General features: G+C 44.4%; 2 protein-coding genes across 2 annotated transcripts in view; both read left to right on the top strand.

The window, feature by feature from the left end:
• LOC145361224 (scavenger receptor cysteine-rich type 1 protein M130-like) overlaps nucleotides 1–18624 on the top strand; it is a 253499-nt gene that overhangs the window by 146425 nt on the left and 88450 nt on the right. The window lies entirely within an intron of this gene.
• The window catches only part of LOC145361209 (scavenger receptor cysteine-rich domain-containing protein DMBT1-like), a 100426-nt gene that overhangs the window by 71349 nt on the left and 10453 nt on the right, over nucleotides 1–18624 (top strand). The window contains exons 9-12 of the mRNA XM_080216848.1: nucleotides 439–452; nucleotides 14248–14569; nucleotides 17149–17463; nucleotides 18052–18366. Of these exons, the coding sequence (XP_080072974.1) occupies nucleotides 439–452; nucleotides 14248–14569; nucleotides 17149–17463; nucleotides 18052–18366 (966 nt within the window). The remainder of the gene's footprint in view (nucleotides 1–438; nucleotides 453–14247; nucleotides 14570–17148; nucleotides 17464–18051; nucleotides 18367–18624) is intronic.

The following is an 18624-nucleotide window of genomic DNA, read 5'->3' as shown; positions in this document are numbered from 1 at the left end:
ACTCTCACATGCTCTGTGCCCCCTTCGCCACTCATGACCCTGTGTGTGTGTGTGTGTGTGTGTGTGTGTGTGGGTGTGTGTGCGCGCGCGCGTGCGTGTGCGCGCACATCATTTTAATCTTTCAGAGAGGATTTCACTCACTCGTAAAATTAAGCCAAACCGTTTTTAGAACAAAATCCGTGTGGTGCACAGCAAGATCCCAGAGGGTGTGGCCAGCTGTGTTCAGTTTTTTTTTATTTGAGAGAGAATGAGGCACAGAGGGGCTGAGACAGTGAAATCCACCCCTCCCCTGGACCCTCAGTATTGTACTATCATATATAGGGGAGCATGGTGGCATAATGGTAATGACTGCTGCCTCACAGCTCTAGGGACCTGGGATCAATTCCCGGCTTCAGTCACGATGATCCCGTTTCGCTTCCCGCAGCTCGCCCTACCAAGCTACATCTCTTGCTGTCTTATCCTGTTTTCCCCTCACTCTCCCCCTCACCCTCCCTGTCTGCCTTTCTTTCTCTCTCCCTCCCTGTCTGTCTCTCTCCGCTCTCTCTTTCTCTCCCCCATTACCTCCATCTTTCTCTCTCTCTCTCTTTCTGGCTGTCTGTCTCTCTCTCCGATTCCCTCCAGGGCTGTAACGAGCTATTATCTTTGAAATCTCTTTCAATCTAACAATCAGGGAAATCACAGATGTTGCCCGATATGTCGAGCCGCTGTGAGGAAATATTAGATGAATTGCTTCATTTAAAACAAAACCTAATTACTTTTCGACCATACTATAAAGGCCACTGCGACATCTCGGAGCGATTTTGCTGCCTCCGCCCAGTTGAGAGTGACAGAGGTCGGAGGGACTGTGCCGCTCAGAAATGTTACTCACCTGCTGGGCAAATGTAATTTAATTTTCATGATCAACTTGACAGTCATTTGAGTGAATGTCTTTACAGAGCCGTGTGAAGAGAACAGAAGGCTACAAATAAATTTGTTCCAGACAAGAAGTAATTATTTCTGAGAAGCTGAACGATACACATTCAGTGAAACTGTGTGTTACCGTGAAGTCTCTCGTGGTCTTTGCAGCCTGAGAACACTGGCGGTGTGTTTTCCTGTTTTGCTGAACTGACAGGAAACACCTGGCCTTGTGTTCATGTCTCTGCTGGCAAGCTCGTCACTCCAGCATTTAATACTGACAGATTGAAATTGGACATTTGGACTCCTGCCAGGCAGTGCACTGGGACATGGAAAACTTCTAGAACCTTCATGGATTCACCAGCAGCAGATGATAGAATAACACTTACAAATATTCATACATTTACCCAGGGACTACAGGAATAGTGTGTCGCCAAACCTTATTGAATATCACTGCTCAACAATATTGAGATCTTTGTTTTGAGATTAAAAGGATTACCTGGGCTGTCTAAATCAATAGAAAACAAATGGACATTTGCCACGCTTTGTTGCAGTTGGCCTACTATTAAGTCCCATGTGTACTATCCCTCAGTGTTCCCCATGAACACAGCAGACCCGGTGCACAAGTTGACTTATAATGTTGAGATGAGAGCAGATCAGGACTTGAGATAACGGACACATCGTTCCTTTTAGTTGCAAAACATATTCACTGTTCTCAAAACATATATTCAATGTATGAATGATAAACGATAAAATGTGGTGATTGCCATGCGAGCAACGTCGTAACCTGCTGCTATCCTTCCGTTTTCCCAGTTTCAACTCCCACAGACATCCTTTTCGTTTACCACATTCCAGCAATCTGTCCACGTCCTCTCAGTTGCCCCTCACTGTCTCCATCTCCTGGTCTTTCTGTCTTACCGCACTCAGTTAGAATACTCACTGTCTCCATCTACTGGTGATGCTGACTCAATGCACTCATTTACCCCTCCATTTGCTGTTGATGCTCTCTCACTGCACTCAGTTACCCCTCAGTCTCTCCATCCGCTGATGATGCTATCTCCTGCACTCAGTGAGCCACCTCACACTATATCTGCTGGTGCTGTGTCAGTGCACTCAGTGATCCACCTCACACTATATCTGCTGGTGCTGTGTCAGTGCACTCAGCCACCTGACTCTCCATCAGGGGGTGATGTTGTCTCAATGCACTCAGTAAGCCACCACACTCTCTCCATCTCCAGACCAGCCTGTGACACTGAACCTCAAATGACACATTGAACCGAGCCAGGAATGTGACAGCGAATCTCAAAGGACAGAGTTAACCCAACCAGGCCTCTGACACTCAAACATAAAGGATCCAGTGGGCCCAAACAGGCCCATGACACTGAAACTGATAGGGCAGAGTGAACACAGCCAAGCCTGTGACACTATCTCAAAGAACATAGAAAACCCAGACAGGTCTGTGACACTGAATCTCAAAGAACAGATATAACCCAGACAGGCCTGTAACACTGAATCTCAAAGAACAGAGTGAACCAAGCGAGGCCTGTGACAGGGTTCTCAAAGAAAACAATGTATCCAGCCAGGTCTTTGACACTGAATTTCAAATGGCAGGTTGAATCCAGCCAGGCCTGTGACACAGAGTATGAAAGGACACATTGATCCCAGTGAGGCCTGTGACACTGAATCTCAATGGACAGAGTGAACCCTGCAGGCCTGAGACCATGAATCTCAGATAAAATTTCGAACACTGCTTGGCCTGTGACACTGAATTTCAAATCACACAGTCACCCCAGACAGGCCGGTGACACTGCATCTGAAAGGACAGACTCACCATAACTAGGCCTGTGAACTGAATCTCAAATGACCGTTTGACGACAGCCAGGTCTAAGACACTGAATCTGAAAGGGCAGAGTGACCCCAGTCATACCTCAGACACTGAATCTCAAAAGACAGAGTGAATCCAGCCAGGCCTGTGACTCTGAATATCAAAGGATGCAATGTATACAGTCAGACCTGTGACACTCAAACTGAAAGGACACAGTGATCCCAACCACGTCAGTGAAACTGTATTGAAAAGACATCGTGAACACAGCCAGGCCTGTGACACTGAATCTGTCACACTGAGGCAGAGTGAAACAGCTCGGCATTTGACACTGAATCTCAAAGGACAGAGTGATCCCAACCAGGCCTCTGACACTGACGGTCAAAGGACAGGGTGTATCCAGCCAGGTCTGGGACACGGAATCTCAAAGGACAGTGTGAATACAGCCAGACTGTGACATTGAACCTGAAATGACAGAGCGAACAGAATCCGGCCTGTAACATTGAATCTGAGAGGACACAGTTTATCCCATGTTCTTATCAGCTCTCATCTCAGCACGATATATGAACTTGTGCACCCGGTCTGCTGTGTCCACGGGGGGAGCACTGAGGGATAATAGATTTGGAGCTGAATGGTGGACCCTCCGCGTCTTAGAGTGGCAAAGGTCTATGTGTAGTCTATTGATTTATGCAGCCCAGGTTCAAGCTCACACTATTGATTTCAAATTTGTTGAACGCAAATTAACTTTCATAAGGTTTAGCGGCATACAATTCCGAGAGTCTCGGATAAGTAGGAATATTTGTAGATGTCATTATCTTCTATGCTGCTGGTGAATTTATGAAGGTACTTGAAGTTTTACATGTCCCAGTGCACTGCCCGACACAAGTTACAATGTGCATTTGCAATCTGTCAGTATTAAAGTGTAACAGCGACTAACATGCGAGCAGAGACCTGGCCACAAGGCCAGGTGCTTCCTGTCGGTTCAGCAACTGCGCAGCGAGTGTTCTGAGGCTGCGCAGACAGTGAGCTGCTTCGGGATGGCACAGAGTATAACTCAATACCAATTGCTCAGCTTCTCAGGAATCATTTCTTCCTGTATGGAACAAATATGTTTGTGGGCTTCCCTTCTCTAAACGCGGCTCTGTAAAGACATTCACTCAAATGACTCAAGTTGATCATGAAAATGAAATTACATTTGTACAACAAATAAGAAATATTTCTGAGCGGCACAGTCCCGCCGAACTCTGTCACTCTAAACTGGGCGGAGGCAGCAAAATCGCTCAGATACGTAATGGTGCTTCTAAAGTATGTTCAAAAAGTAATTAAGTTCAAATAGAGAACAGCAGTCTTTTAACAGAAGCATTTCATCTAAGATTTCCGGATAGAGATGTTACATATTAAAAACATTCATAAATTGGGCTTTCTGTCTTCCTAGAATATTGTTCTCCAAATAGAAGATAGTAAAAACTTTGGAGGTTGTTCTAAGAGCAAGGAGCAAAAGTTGTGTTTCCACTCGGGAAAAAAAACATTTTTTTTTCAATTCCATATAATACAGATTTGAACTTCTTGCTTGAGTTGCTGCTGGAGTGAAATGTCTACACTTTTCCCTTGTGAAAATGTGAAAATCAGGTTGTACATTCAGGCTGTATTCGGACTCCATAGGATTCTTAAACAGCCGATTGGATTGGACTTGTCGGTGAGAACACTCACTCACAGATTTCTTGAGGGAAGTGATTGGATCTGACATGCAATTTATGCATTTTCTCCACATCACAGCAGTCCATTTCCCCTGGATTTAACCTGGAAATTTTAACTCTTATCCTCTCCACTGCCTTCAACTGTTCCTCGGAAATTGTCCTTTGAAAAAAGTGGTAAAACAGTGCAAAAAATGTACAAAATCCAGTGGAGGCCGAATATGATTTGCAAACATTTTCCATATACATTTCCTTCACTCGCCTGTGTCTGTGCTGTAAGATATGATGATTTGATGATCCGATGCTGGGTTAGTGACTCACTTCCTTATCAAAAATGTAGGCCTCATTTGCCGCACAGGGGAAGGAGGTGGATAGAACTGTCATTGGTATCTTTTATCAAACGGCAATTTACATTTCACACATGGGAGCATTAATTAACCAGATGGGAGGAAATATTATTTTCTGAACAAAGGATTCATTCCTGGAGCGTTTGGTGTTTCAGAAAGTGTTGGAAGGGCAGCCCGGTACCGGTGTACAAAACTCGGTGAATAGTCAAGTCTGATCGCAGTAACCGACAGTCGGGACGATGCTGCGCTCCTTCCTGACTCTAATTGCATTGCAGCTTCTCAACTGTGAGTTATTATTGATTGAAAGTATCCCGATGTCTATTGATAATTCACTGGCATAAAATTTTAGCATGCGTTTATGTGTATACATATTATATTTATATAGAGAGAGATTTCATAATAAAAATGTTAGTGACAGATGTAAGGGAAAGTTGATGATTTGAAGAATAAGTGTCATCTGGAGGTAATGGGATATTAATGTACATCAATTTACAATGAGAGGAGGCGAGTTCAGTGTCTAAAAAGCTGGAGGATGAAGAAGTGCTCAGCACATTGAAAACATACTTACTTATGCGTTTGAAGTATTCTAACGCAGAAAGGAGCCAAGAACAGGCGAGTGGGGTTAGAGTGAATTTATTATATTCCACTCGGCACAGTCACTTTGGACCTAGGAGCCTAACACATTGGCCGAATATTGCTCTGAGGTCACATGTGCCCAACAGAAGTTGTATTTAATCGCCGTCTACCTGACATTCTTGTGCAGAATAAATAAATTGGAGTTGGACATCAAAATGGATTGTCAAATCTCAATCTGGATAATTATGTGTTTTTTTTTTAAGCTGTGTTTTGGATTCTCCGCTGCACTTAGGGAATAAGCTCTAATTTTTTCAAATGCTTCCTTCGTTGTTAAGAAGTGTGCATTGGAATTGGGAATTTAAGTAGCAGACGTTTCAGTTGGTGAATAATTTAGAATCCCTGTTTCTTTTTAACTTATTTCCTTTCAAATATATTTAGAATGTAGACCATCTGATTAATGCATGTTTTAACTTCTCGGCCGAGACTTACGGCAACCTGAGATTTAAATACAAAATTGAATGGAAATGCCGCACTTGTGCTGGACAACATATCACTGCAAAACCTGTATTCGGATAACTTGATTTGCAGGAATTTTGGCGAGGACCGTCCACACATACTTCTTTGATATTTCTCAGTATTTCCGTCTGAACCCGGTGTAGAGAGAAAACAGACAGATCATTTGAAATAGGTGTCTCAGCCTCATAGTGTTGGGCTAAGTCTGTGAATAATGCTTTTTAACGCATTTGTATGAATTACAATTCATAATGTCATTAATTAATTTCTTTGATATGAAGAAAATACTTATCTTGTTATGTTGATAATGTAATTAGCTAAATATGTATGATTTGCTTTGTGACGTTTGTTGCTCAATTGCCTCATATCTCCGACCGGAATATTACCAGAATGTGTCAAATTAATATTTCTACGCAGTAATTTCTCTCAGTTTCTAATTATTTTTATTTCTCAAAAGTATGCCACGTTTTCATGTTCTCTCTGTCTCATGCCGTTTTCTGTGGCAGATCGAGACCTGTTCTTTCATCTCCTTCCACAGGCCAAGTAGTTTTGTCCCGATAAAAGTCATTGACTTGGTTCATATTCACTCTGTTCCCAACGTGCCTCTTTGGTAATATTCATTCATCATAATGCCACTGAAAATGCTGGTTAACTGATAGAGAAGCGCCCCATTACTGTTATCAAACTCTTCACACAGTAAAGGACTGAGAATCCGCGAAAAAAAAAAATACTGTTTGGGCTTTGCAGTCACTTGAAAGAACATGTCTTATAAAGAAAGCAGAACAAATGTTATGTTGCCATGCAATTAATCCCTTGCTCAGTAATCACATCTCATTAAAATTTAGGTTTTTTTTGTTGCTACTGAATCCCCAGTTAGCTCGCAGTTATGACGTGAATATTGAAATCGCTGACTTAACATGTCGAAAATTACCACAATATACTTTGAGCAAAGATGCATTTTCAGTTCATTAGTCTCAATTAACAGCAGCAAGTGAATAAGAAAATTAGATTTACCACTGAATCAAACTCAGATACGGCGGCAGGTAGAACTAAATACTCCACTGGGTCTGTTGCACCGACGGAACAGACATGAATTGAAATTCTAGCTGAACAGCGCAGTCTGGGTGTAGATCGCCGCCACTGTTAGAATAACATACATTGCCAAATGGAATCTACGTGTATTAACCGCTTGCAGAATCCCAGTAATAGTTATAGTTACTATCAATAGAATGTGTACACAATTTGGGATAGATATTTCACAGTGGAGGAGCTGTATGCTCGTCCTGTGGTACAGTGAGCTGCCATATAGAACATAGAACATAGAACATTACAGCGCAGAACAGGCCCTTCGGCCCACGATGTTGCGCCGACCAGTTAAAAAGCAATGACCCTCTAACCTAAACCAAACCCTTTCCATCCATAACCTATCCACGGATCTCTTAAACGCCCCCAAACTGGGCGCATTTACAACTGCAGCAGGCAGGGCATTCCAATCCCTCACCACCCTCTGGGTAAAGAACCTACCCCTGACATCCGTCCTATAACTACCACCCCTTAATTGAAAGCTATGCCCCCTCGTGCTAGCTTTCTCCATCCGAGGAAAAAGGCTATCACTGTCCACCCTATCTAAACCTCTCATCATCTTATATGTTTCAATAAGGTCCCCTCGGAGCCGCCTTCTTTCTAACGAAAACAACCTCAAATCCCTCAGCCTCTCCTCAAAGGACCTCCCCTCCATACCAGGCAACATCCTGGTAAACCTCCTCTGCACCCTCTCCAAAGCCTCCACATCCTTCCAATAATGTGGGGACCAGAACTGCACAGAATACTCCAAGTGCGGCCGCACCAAAGTTTTGTACAGTTGCAACATGACGCTGCGGCTCCAAAATTCAATCCCCCTACCAATAAACGCCAAGACAACGTATGCCTTCCTAACAACCCTATCTACTTGATTCCCAACTTTCAGTGATCTATGTACACATACACCTAGATCCCTCTGTTCATCCACACTATTCAGAGTCCCACCGTTAGCCCTATACTCTACACATCTGTTATTCCTGCCAAAGTGAATTACCTCACACTTTTCCACATTAAACTATGTTAAACAAATTCTTTACAAATTATTTTCAGTTGGAGTAATGGGAACGTTTGTAAACACTGAAAAGTTAAATATTAAATCTAAGTGGGACCAACGTTGCTATAACTGGCAGATCAAGCAATATACTTAATATCAGTCGCACCAGCGAAATAATAGCGAAGTGAAAAATCCGACTTCTTGCGCGAATTTGCAGCATGAGTATTTCTGGTTGTTATTCGGAAAAATGGGTTTTAGAAAACAAAACAAAGCTTTCGAAATCAGACATTAACATCAGCTTTGTGTATCAATCACTGGATACTTGTCAGTCTCTTCCCAGACACACTGAATATCCATTGAGCTTTCTGTTGTTTATAATGAGCTATGAAAACCCGTTATTCATTCTAGATTGGCGAACTCCACCGTTTCCTTGTAAAATATTTTGAAACATTTGTAAAATGTTTTGAAACATTTTACACATTAGCTTCGTCCTCCAGACCCTGGAAATAAATCACCCTGCCTCGCAAAGTTTGAGCAAATGTCCGCTTATATTCTAAATGTGATGTCTTATGTCAGGGAAGTGTTAGTTTTGTGTGGCCATATATTTGGAAATTATGCTTCCACTAGCGACTCCTAATCTGTCCTTCCTGCTGCGAGCTCAACGTTTCCAATGTTTAATGGTGGTTTTGAACTACAAATACGATGCTGTGTAATTAGTTCTACTCGTAATACTGACATGTTTTTGTTCTGTGTAAGGTCTCATAGTTTAATATAAAACGTTGGCAAATCGAATACTCAGTCACGGGCAGATACATCTGCTGCCTTACTGTTTTATACTAATGACGTTTTGTGATCTTGAAATGGGTCTACATTTTACAGTACCCAACTTTCCATGTCTCTATATCTCTTTCAATAATGTTAATACCCCACGTTCAGCCACGGCCTTTGCACTTTAGTTATTATTATGCTATCTCTGGTGAAGTCAGGCAATGTCCCTGACAATGACAGCATTTATTATCTGTGCCCAGATGTCTTCAGGAATTGATGTCTGAACCTGTTTTTTTGCTGCCTGGCTGCAGTACATGATGCACTGGTGCAGGGATAGAGACATTAGGGATTGAGCTCACACCAGAATGAAACAACCCCCATATCGTCCCAACTCAGCATGTTGACCGACTTAGAAGGGAATGTGCAATTCTGTGCATTGCTGTAGGCCTGTCCTTGTACTTCTAGCTGGTAGAAATCGCGGGTTTGGAATGAACTGCCAAATGAGTTTTGGCCATTTGCTGCTGTGTATCATCTACACGGTACACAAATGATTCAGGTGATGGCTGGTATTTCCAGAAAATCAGGCTTATGACCAGCACCTTCTATTTCACTGCTTGTTGGTGCCATTCGTGATCTGTTCAGTAGGAAAGGGGGCACAGGCGTAAAGTGAGAAGGGGACAGTTTAAGTAAGGTGTGTGAGAGCAGCTCAGGAGCTAGTGCATGCCTGGAACGCGCTGCCAGAGGAGGTGATAGAAGCGGACACATGAGAAACATTTATGTGGCATCTGGGTGGGTAAAAGAATAAGGAGGAAATAGAAAGAAGCGGGCGGAAATAGGGCTTATGTTTCTTATTATTATTGTGTATCATGATGGACAGGGACTTGAAGGACCGAAGCGTTTGTTTCTGTACTTTTCTGTATAATTTCTTCATGAAATGGGTCCACGGTTGAGGAGGAGAATTACTAAAAGCTGAAAAGTGGAGGAAAATATAGAAAGACGGAATGGGGGAAGACGGTCCAGAGATTCCAGTTGGACCATAGAACTTGTGAAATTTTGAGTAAATATTGAAATGTTATCCCACAATTCCGGCAATGCGTTCACCTTAAGCGGAAGTTGTGTGATACTGTTAGTGAAGAGTGAATAAGGATAGCTGAGAATTGTCTGCATTGCAAATAAATGACACACTGTCCGTATTGTGGATGGTGGTGCAGAGATATTCGAGTAAATTTATCATTGTTACTCTGTGTATCAAGTCATAATTTTCAGCAATCTAACCGGAGACAAAGTCACTGCCCTGTTGATTCTCTTATGTAAACTCGGGATTACAAGTGATTCGGAGATTTGACTGATACAAAATATTACTGTTTGGGAATACATAACACTTGGTTAAAATACACATATATAAAAAAAAATGAGATCAGGATATTCATAGGCCATAATATTATGGGTATGGAAATTTCACTAAAATGTTTTAACATCAAGTGTTTGCAAATCATACACTGAAGGAATAACACAGATCCTCGGTGTTGACTTTATGATGTATCGTTTTGGCAGTTTCATTCATCTCGTGTTCCAGCAAAGACTAATTTTCAAAATTTCATTTCAGGCAGACCAGGGAACAGCCAGGCTGATCCATCAGGTAATCACCCTCCAAGTTCATATCTGACATTTTACTGCACTAATCCATCCAACTGAATGATAAATCCCTGAGACAATTTCAGTATCTTCGCGTTCAATGGTTTGGTTCAATGTCAGTTGTGAAGGAAAGTGTTCTTGCAATGTTTTCCTGAAAATCTTTAATTCAGAACGGCAATAAATAAGGTCCCCGAGGAGGAGGGTGAGAGGCAACGTGGCCCCGCTGCCGTTTGCAAATACATTTTCACTTCCCGAGTTACCAGCCAGTGCTGAAATGCACTGTGATTCTATGGCTCTTCCACCACGGGTAAATTAGGGTTCCGCCGAGAACTCGCCCCATCTTCCCGCCCCGGGAAGGGCTGGAGACGACCTGACTGTCCCATTCAGCCGGCTGCAGCAGGGCGGCCCGGGTTCAACAGCGGTGACAGATGCCGAATCCACACTCGGATTGGGATTCCACTATATTAGACCAGGCAGTATGGTGGACCGTGGACCATGGCGGTCTTGAGTTGTGTGGATTGAATCAATCAAACACCTATCGAAACTCGTCCCTGACGCAGCCGAATGATGCTTCCAACTTCCAACTGATTTACGAATGGTTCCCACCTTCAATCCATATTCCCGCTTCATATGTATCATATTACAAAGAACAAAAGAGCAAAAACAGCCCTGGAAAAGGCCCTTCGGCCCAACGAGCCCGCCCCGCCATTTTAACATTACCAGTCCCCCCTCCACCCATGACCCTTATCTATGCTTATGACATTCCACATTGAGGGAAACTAATTTAGGGACAATTTATTACCTCCAATCAGCCTAATAGCATATCTTTGGGGTGCGGGGGGAAACCGGAGCACCCGGAGAAAACCCACGCAAGCACGGGGAGAATGCACAAACTCCCACAGACACCGGCCCAAATCCATGTGTCTGTACAGCAAACAGTGATAGTCACTGAGCTGTCGTGTTGCCCAGCATCTGGTCCAGTTTAAGCACACACTAACGACATGAAGCACTAGGCTAATCTCGAACATTCAAGAGCAGGCCAAGTACGACCTATCGCGTGTATGCCGCTCGTTGGACAACAAGGCAGACCGACTGTGAATTAAAAGAGAAAAACCTTTGTATCATACCACATCCTTATACATTACAAGGGACGTCCCTATGCTAATGAACCTTTTTTAAAACAATCTCCTATATCCTCCCATCTCCAACCCACTCATGTGCCTGTCTAAGTAACCCTTAAACAACTCCAGCGTGCCTGCCTCCACCACCTTGCTTGGCAGAGCATTCCATACCCCCACTACCCTCTGTGTGAAAAGCCTCCCTCTATTATCCGTGTTATACCTCTCCCTCCTCACCCTAATCCGTGGACCCTCGTATTGTGCGTCTGTAACATAGGAAATAGCTTACCACTGTTTACTCTATGTATACCCTTCATAATCTTATATACCTCTATTAGATTCCCCCTCAGTCGCCGTTTTTCAAGGCAAAACAGCCCCAATTTGCTTAAACTTTCCTCATAACCCAGTCCTTCCATACGAGGCAACATCCTGTTAAACCTCCTCTGCACTCTCTCCAGAGTCTCCACGTTCTTCCGCTAGTAAGGCGACCAGAACTGGACGCAGTACTCCAAATGCGGCCTAACCAACGTTCTATACAACTGCAACATTGGACTCCAGCTCTTATACTCTATACGCGTTCCTACAAAAGCTAACATACCATAAGCTTTCTTCACAACCTTCTCCACTTGTACTGCCACCTTCAAAGACTTGTGCACTTGCACCCCCAGGTCCCGCTGCGTTTCTGTACTCGTTATAGGTTTACCTTTTATCATATAACTCCCCGCTACATTATTCCGGCCAAAATGCATCACCTCACATTTATCCGGATTAAACTCCATTTGCCATGTACCTGCCCAATATACCAGCCTATCAATGTCCCGTTGTATTGCCAGACACTGCTCCTCACTGCCCGCCAATCCAGCCATCTTAGTGTCATCTGCAAATTTGCTGATCACACCACTTCCTCTCCCTTCCAAGTCATTTATATATCCTACCAAAAGAAGAGGTCCCAGTACTGAGCCCTGCGGCACACCACTAGTGGCAGACTTCCAGCTAGAAAAGGACCCTTCCACTACTACTCTCTGTCTCCTCTTTGCAAGCCAGTTCTCATCCCATCTAGATGCCTGGCCTTGTATCCCATGAGCCTTAATCACTTCAATGAACCTACCATGAGGGACTTTGTCAAACGCCTTACTGAAATCCATATAGACGACATCAACGGCTCGTCCTTCGTCGACCGTTTTTGTCACCTCCTCAAAAATTCAACCAGATTCGGAAGGCAAGACTTCCCTTTACAAAGCCATGCTGCGTATCCCTAATCAGATTGCAACGCTCTAAATGCTCATACATTCTATCCCTAAGAATCCTCTCCATCAACTTGCCTACCACTGACGTCAAACTCACCATCCTATAGTTACCCGGGTTATCCCTCCAACCCTTTTTAAAGAACGGTACAACGTTCGCTATCCTCCAGTCCTCTGGGACCTCACCTGTGTCCAAAGAAGAGACAAAGATCTGTGTCAGAGGCCCAGCAATTTCATCTCTCGCCTCCTTAAGCAGCCTGGGATAAATGCCATCAGGCCCCGGAGATTTACCAGTTTTAATGCTACCTAATGCCCTAACACTTCTTCCCTTGTAATGGATAATTCCTTCAATTGGTCGACAGCTCCCTCGAAGACTGTACCAGACATCAAGCCCCTCTCCTTCGTGAATACAGACGCAAAGTATTTATTCGGGATCCCACCATTCCCTTGGACTCTAAGCACAATTCCCCTCGTCTGTCCCTGAGAGGACCGATTTCTCCCCTAGCCACCTTTTTGTTCTGAACATAAGAGTAAAACGCCTTTGGATTGTCCTTAATCCTGTCTGCCAAAGCCATTTCATGCCCCCTTTTTGCCCTCCTAACTCCCCTTTTGAGATCCCACCTACTCGCTCTGTCTTCCTCCACTGCTCTCTCCATTCCCAGTTGCTTAAACCTAACATACGCCTTTCGTTTCTTCCTGACCAAGTCGTCAATATCTCTAGTGATCCACGGCTCTCTAATTCTACCTTTCCCATCCTTCCTCTTAACCGGCACATGTCTTTCTTGCACCCATTTCAGTTTTCCCTTGAAAGACTCCCACATGCCTAACGTGGACTTGTCCTCCAACAACCTCTCCCAGTCTGTATCCATAAGCTCCTGCCTAATCCGGTTTTATCTAGCCTTTCCCCAATTTAGCACCCGCCCTTAGGACAAGACTCATCTTTTTCCATTAGTATCCTAAAGTAGACAGGGTTGTGGTCACTATTAGCCACATGTTCACCTACCGCAACTTCAATCACCTGACCCGGCTCATTGCCCAGAACTAAATCCAGTATAGCCCCCTCTCTAGTCGGGCTATCTACATACTGCTCCAAGGACCCTTCCAATACACATCTTACGAACTCCTCCCCGTCCGAACCCCCAGCTCCAGGCACCTTCCAATCCCCCTCAGGGAGATCAAAATCTCCCACTACGACAACCTTGTTCTTCCTACACTAATCCAAAATGTCTCTACACATACCCTCTTCCACTGCCCGCGGGCTGTCGGGCGGTCTGTAGTGCACCCCTAGCATAGTAATCGCTCCCTTCCTATTCCTCAACTCCACCCACAGAGACTCAATTCCGAACCCCTATATTGTCCTCCCTCTGCACCGCTGTGATGTGCTCCCTAATTTTCAGCGCCACTCCCCCTCCTCTTTTCGACCCTCCCCTATCATGCCTAAAACACTTATACCCATCAAAGAGCTTGTTGAGATCCTGGAGACATTCGATGCTTGGTTTGGTTCATGTTGCATCAGCTGGCGACGAACTGTTTTTTTTTGGTATTTTACAGAGGCGGTGAAGCTGAGACTGGCGAATGGGCAGAGTCGGTGCGCTGGGAGAGTGGAGATTTACTACAGGGGACAGTGGGGGACTGTGGATGATACTGACTGGGACCAGCGGGACGGCGATGTTGTTTGCAGGGAGCTGGGCTGTGGGACCGCGCTCTCTGCACCCCGCGGGGCTCACTTTGGGGAAGGATCCGGATCCATTGTGACGACAGAAGTTGAGTGCGAAGGGACCGAGACCGCCCTGCGGAAATGTCGCTCAGATCCATGGGGTGACCTTCGCCACAATCCTTACTCTGGCTATTCGCACTCCTATGATGTCGGCGTGATTTGCTCAGGTAAAAAAAAATCTGTCCACCGTCTCCAGCCTGCTCTCCTGGAAAGGGCGCATAAAGTATTCGGAGACGGTAAAGAGAGTGGTGAACAATTTCAATATTCTGAAAGTAGAAGTGTTGTTACATTAACACCAGATTTCAAGTTTATAATAAAGTCACAGCAAAGAGAGTCCAAAGATGTACGGGCTGGGTTGATTGGCCATTCTAAATTGCCCTGAGTGTCCCGGGATGCACAGGTTAGAGGGATTAGTGGATAATTGTGTTTGGATATAGGGATTGGGCCTCGGTGGGATTGTGTTTGGTGCAGACTCGGTGGGCAGAATGGCCTCTTCCTGCACTGTAGTATTCTATGATTTCTGACTAAAGAGAGTGATTAAAAATTTCCACAACTGTGTCCTTGAGCTGAGCGCTTGCTGTTAGCTGTGTTCAGGAGAGGAGTTGTTCGCTCCTGGTTCCTCACTGTTCAGTTCCGATCACCATTCAACAAATAATGAAGCATTCCAGGGCCACACAGAGCAAATCCTGGACAACAATCAGGCTTCTGCTGAGAAATCGTTTATCTTCATGTATCCGCAGCATTTGGTTTGTTCTGCTATTTCAACTTTACTCCAAATCGCTCAATTCTTAATGCTGATTGTTTTCCATCGGGGTCCAGAAGTTGTTCACTCAGACGAAAATGTAATCCCTCCCGAGAGGTACAAACGGAGGCCTCCCCATCCTCCAAACCTTCGAGGTCTCCACAAACACCCCTCCCCGAATGCCTCAACCGACACAACCACACGCCTGGACACACAGACAGGCCTGACAGCAAATATGGTGGGAGAGGGGAGAATGTGGGGGAGCGGGCTTGGCGCAGATAGGCGTGCGGAGAATGAGGAGGGAGGAGGTGGTCGAGGGAGGTCCCAGTGTGCTAACATGTCCGGATCTTGCCTGTGCAGAGTCAAAAGGTCAGGCATGCACTGAATGGCTGGCTGTGTACAGAGGTACATTTAAGCGGAGTCCGGACCATTCGGCACTCGGTCAGAATTGGGGCTGTCTCTGAATTAAATCCGGGTGTCTCGGTCCATGTGTTTGACATTTACTGACTATTGATTGCGGAGGCCATAGAGCGCTTATCCAGTCACTGCGGCTACTTTCAGAGCAGCAATCAGTGGCCAGATTGAAGGTGTTCCAAGAGCGGAGTGAGGATGGGAAGGGTCTGGAGGAGAGTCATGCGGACTGGAAACTTCTCTCTATTCTTCCCTCGCCACTAATTCTTCCACAGCTGCTGAATTGTTCCAACATTTTCTGATTTTGTGTGAGAGGGGACTGGCTGGATATCCCCTGTCTCTCCAGGCGTGTCGTTTTAATAACTGTCATGTAAATCCTCTTCTCAAAATGTTTGATCCTATTTGGAAACTTGTCTCCTTCTCACTCCCTGAACCTGACGAATTCCAGCTTTTTTAATCTGATTTTCCCCGTGTGTTGTTTTTTTTCGGACGGAGTTTCCCTTGAGAGTTTGTCAGGGAGAGAGATCAGATATGTTATTGGTGGAGTGTTCCGTTGGATTTGAATAAATTGTGCCGGATCAAATTGTACAGGAGGTTGGATTTTAAACAAATGTGTGGGAGTCGATACTTCCTCCAAAATAAAGTGAAGGGAGATTAGTTGTTTTAATATTTAAAACTGCTGCAGATTCAGATAGATTTCACACTTTGTAAACTGATAGAAGGAGATGTTGTCTAGACTCAGTAACCAGTAGCCTGGGACACTCGCAATGGACTGTTTTCCAGAACAGGAGATCCTTACAAGGTTGCCGTTCCCGAAATTGTTTGTCGCATTCCAGATATAGACTGAGCAAAGTTACTGAAACTTGAAGCAGAAACTCTCCCCCTTCATATTATAGCTGTCAAAATAGAAATACTAAAATTCCAGGAGGATTTCTGATTATGCTATGCATCTGGCTTCACATTTTGAGACCTGTGCTCATAGACGCTGAATAAAGGTCGAGTGTAGTTTGCTCATCATTATTTGGACATTCCGGGATCCACTGTTTCATTTCTGGTTGAAGTCCTTTCAGAACGTTCATTCCCAACACGTTTCCGCGCCGAAAAACAAATATAGAATTTTGTTCGATGCCGATCAGTTAGAACGCCCCTGGGTAAATAATTCGATATATTGATTCTGGTCCGCTTGTTGCGCTTTGTGATTTTTCCCATCAACGGGCGGTAGGGGGCAGTTGTACTCAGAATTTATTCAGATAAACCAGCAGTTGGTTCAACTCAACGGGAGTTGGGGAAAGAGTGTTCCAGGGGACTCGCTGTAAGAATGAATTCGGCTTCTGGAGAGAGTATCAGTTGAAACCTACTGAACTTGATGAAAGATCTTTAATTATAGAATTTCTTCATGCAGAAGAAGGGCATTCAGCCCGTTGAGTATCACCGACAGAGGATTTAATACAGGTCGTATCCCACGTTTTTGACTCGACAATTCCACTTTTCGATAAGGAGGCAACTAAGGGGAACAACATTCAGAACCAGTCATGATACAATCTAATTAACCTTTTGATAATAATTAGTGTTTTGTGATTTGTTGTTGTTCAGCCCACAGGTTTCCAAAACTAGTATCCGGAGCTGTCCCATGTTCCGGCAGATTGGAGATCCATAACGATAGAGAATCTGGTACAGTGTGTGACCTTGACTTGGATTGGAATACCGCCACAGTGATCTGTGCTGAGCTGCAGTGTGGAGTGGCCGTTTCCATTCGAAGAGGGGCTTATTTTGGGGAGGGCGCTGGACTTATATGGAACGATAGATTTGAATGTGATGGCAGCGAGACAAGCCTGACAGACTGTCCCATTGTTCCTGTAAATCGGTCCGAGTGCACCCACAGGAACGACGTCAGTGTGATCTGTTCCGGTGAGTGCAGACTTGAATGAGCTCAGTAAAGGCATTGCACGGGTACGGTTTCCATGCAGTTCTTCAGGTGGAAAAAAAAGTACTAATGTCTAGAGGAGATTTCAAAGCATGGATAACGTGTCAATGGTGGACAGAACCTCCAGAATAATACAGTAATTTTTCGAAAGACGTTTATTTCCTGAATTAGCCGGTCCGAGATTCTGTCTAATTTTGGGGGTGCACTTACCATTTTATGGTCAGCTTATTGCTCCAGAAGATATAGATTTTTTAATAATCGCATCATAATGCAATGCTTAAACACAGTGCATTTTATTTAAATTATATACTGGATCTGGCCCAAAAACAGTCTATTCTGCCAATGACACGTTCGTTTTCTCTTCAGCATGGACTGCTCTGTTTGGGTTGAAGCACCTTCCTAAAAGCATCACAAATTGTATTAATTAGGTCGATGTGATCTTTTATGATTATTGGGCAATGATTATGAATGCCAGTATGAAGTATGTTTTCCCGTTTACAAAAATAAACTGGTGTGTGTTCTGCAAATTCCGGTGTATAAATTATTTGGGTCTTTGCTTATTCCTGAAACAGAAAACCCTGGGCCGAGATTGGTTGGTGGAAAGGACAGGTGCTCCGGCCGTGTGGAAGTGCCGCATGGAGAACACTGGGGGACGCTCTGTGATGTTTACTTTGATTTAGAAGACGCCAGTGTGGTCTGTGAGCATCTTCAGTGTGGAGTGGTAGAGAACATCCTGAGAGGCGCAGCCTTTGGGAAGGGAAGTGGGACAATGTGGAAGGAGAACCTCAACTGCCACGGGAATGAATCCTGGTTGTGGGAGTGTCCGGTTTCATCCGTGGAAGAGTTTACCTGCTCACATGGAAATGACGTCAGTGTCATCTGCTCAGGTGAGTCCCTAAATCAAGATAATGAAAACAAGTGGTGCTGGGATTAAAGAGGATATTTCTATATTTTACCGCCCAAATGTTGGCCCATCCTCGAATTCCATAAACATTTATTATCCCTCTGTCTATCAATATATTTGCTTCAGATTCAGAGCAGCCACGCTGGGTGTTCAGCTTCCTGTCTGACTGTGCTCAGCAGCCTCTCATCACATCCTTCACCTCTGCACCGGGGGAGCTGGCCTGGTGGGAGGTAATATCAAT

This window comes from Carcharhinus amblyrhynchos, chromosome 34 (genome assembly GCF_965287045.1).
Source record: "Carcharhinus amblyrhynchos chromosome 34, sCarAmb.v2.hapA, whole genome shotgun sequence".
Taxonomy (NCBI): domain Eukaryota; kingdom Metazoa; phylum Chordata; class Chondrichthyes; order Carcharhiniformes; family Carcharhinidae; genus Carcharhinus; species Carcharhinus amblyrhynchos.
The sequence above is the reverse complement of the archived record's forward strand: the minus strand, read 5'-3'. Positions and strand labels throughout refer to the sequence as shown.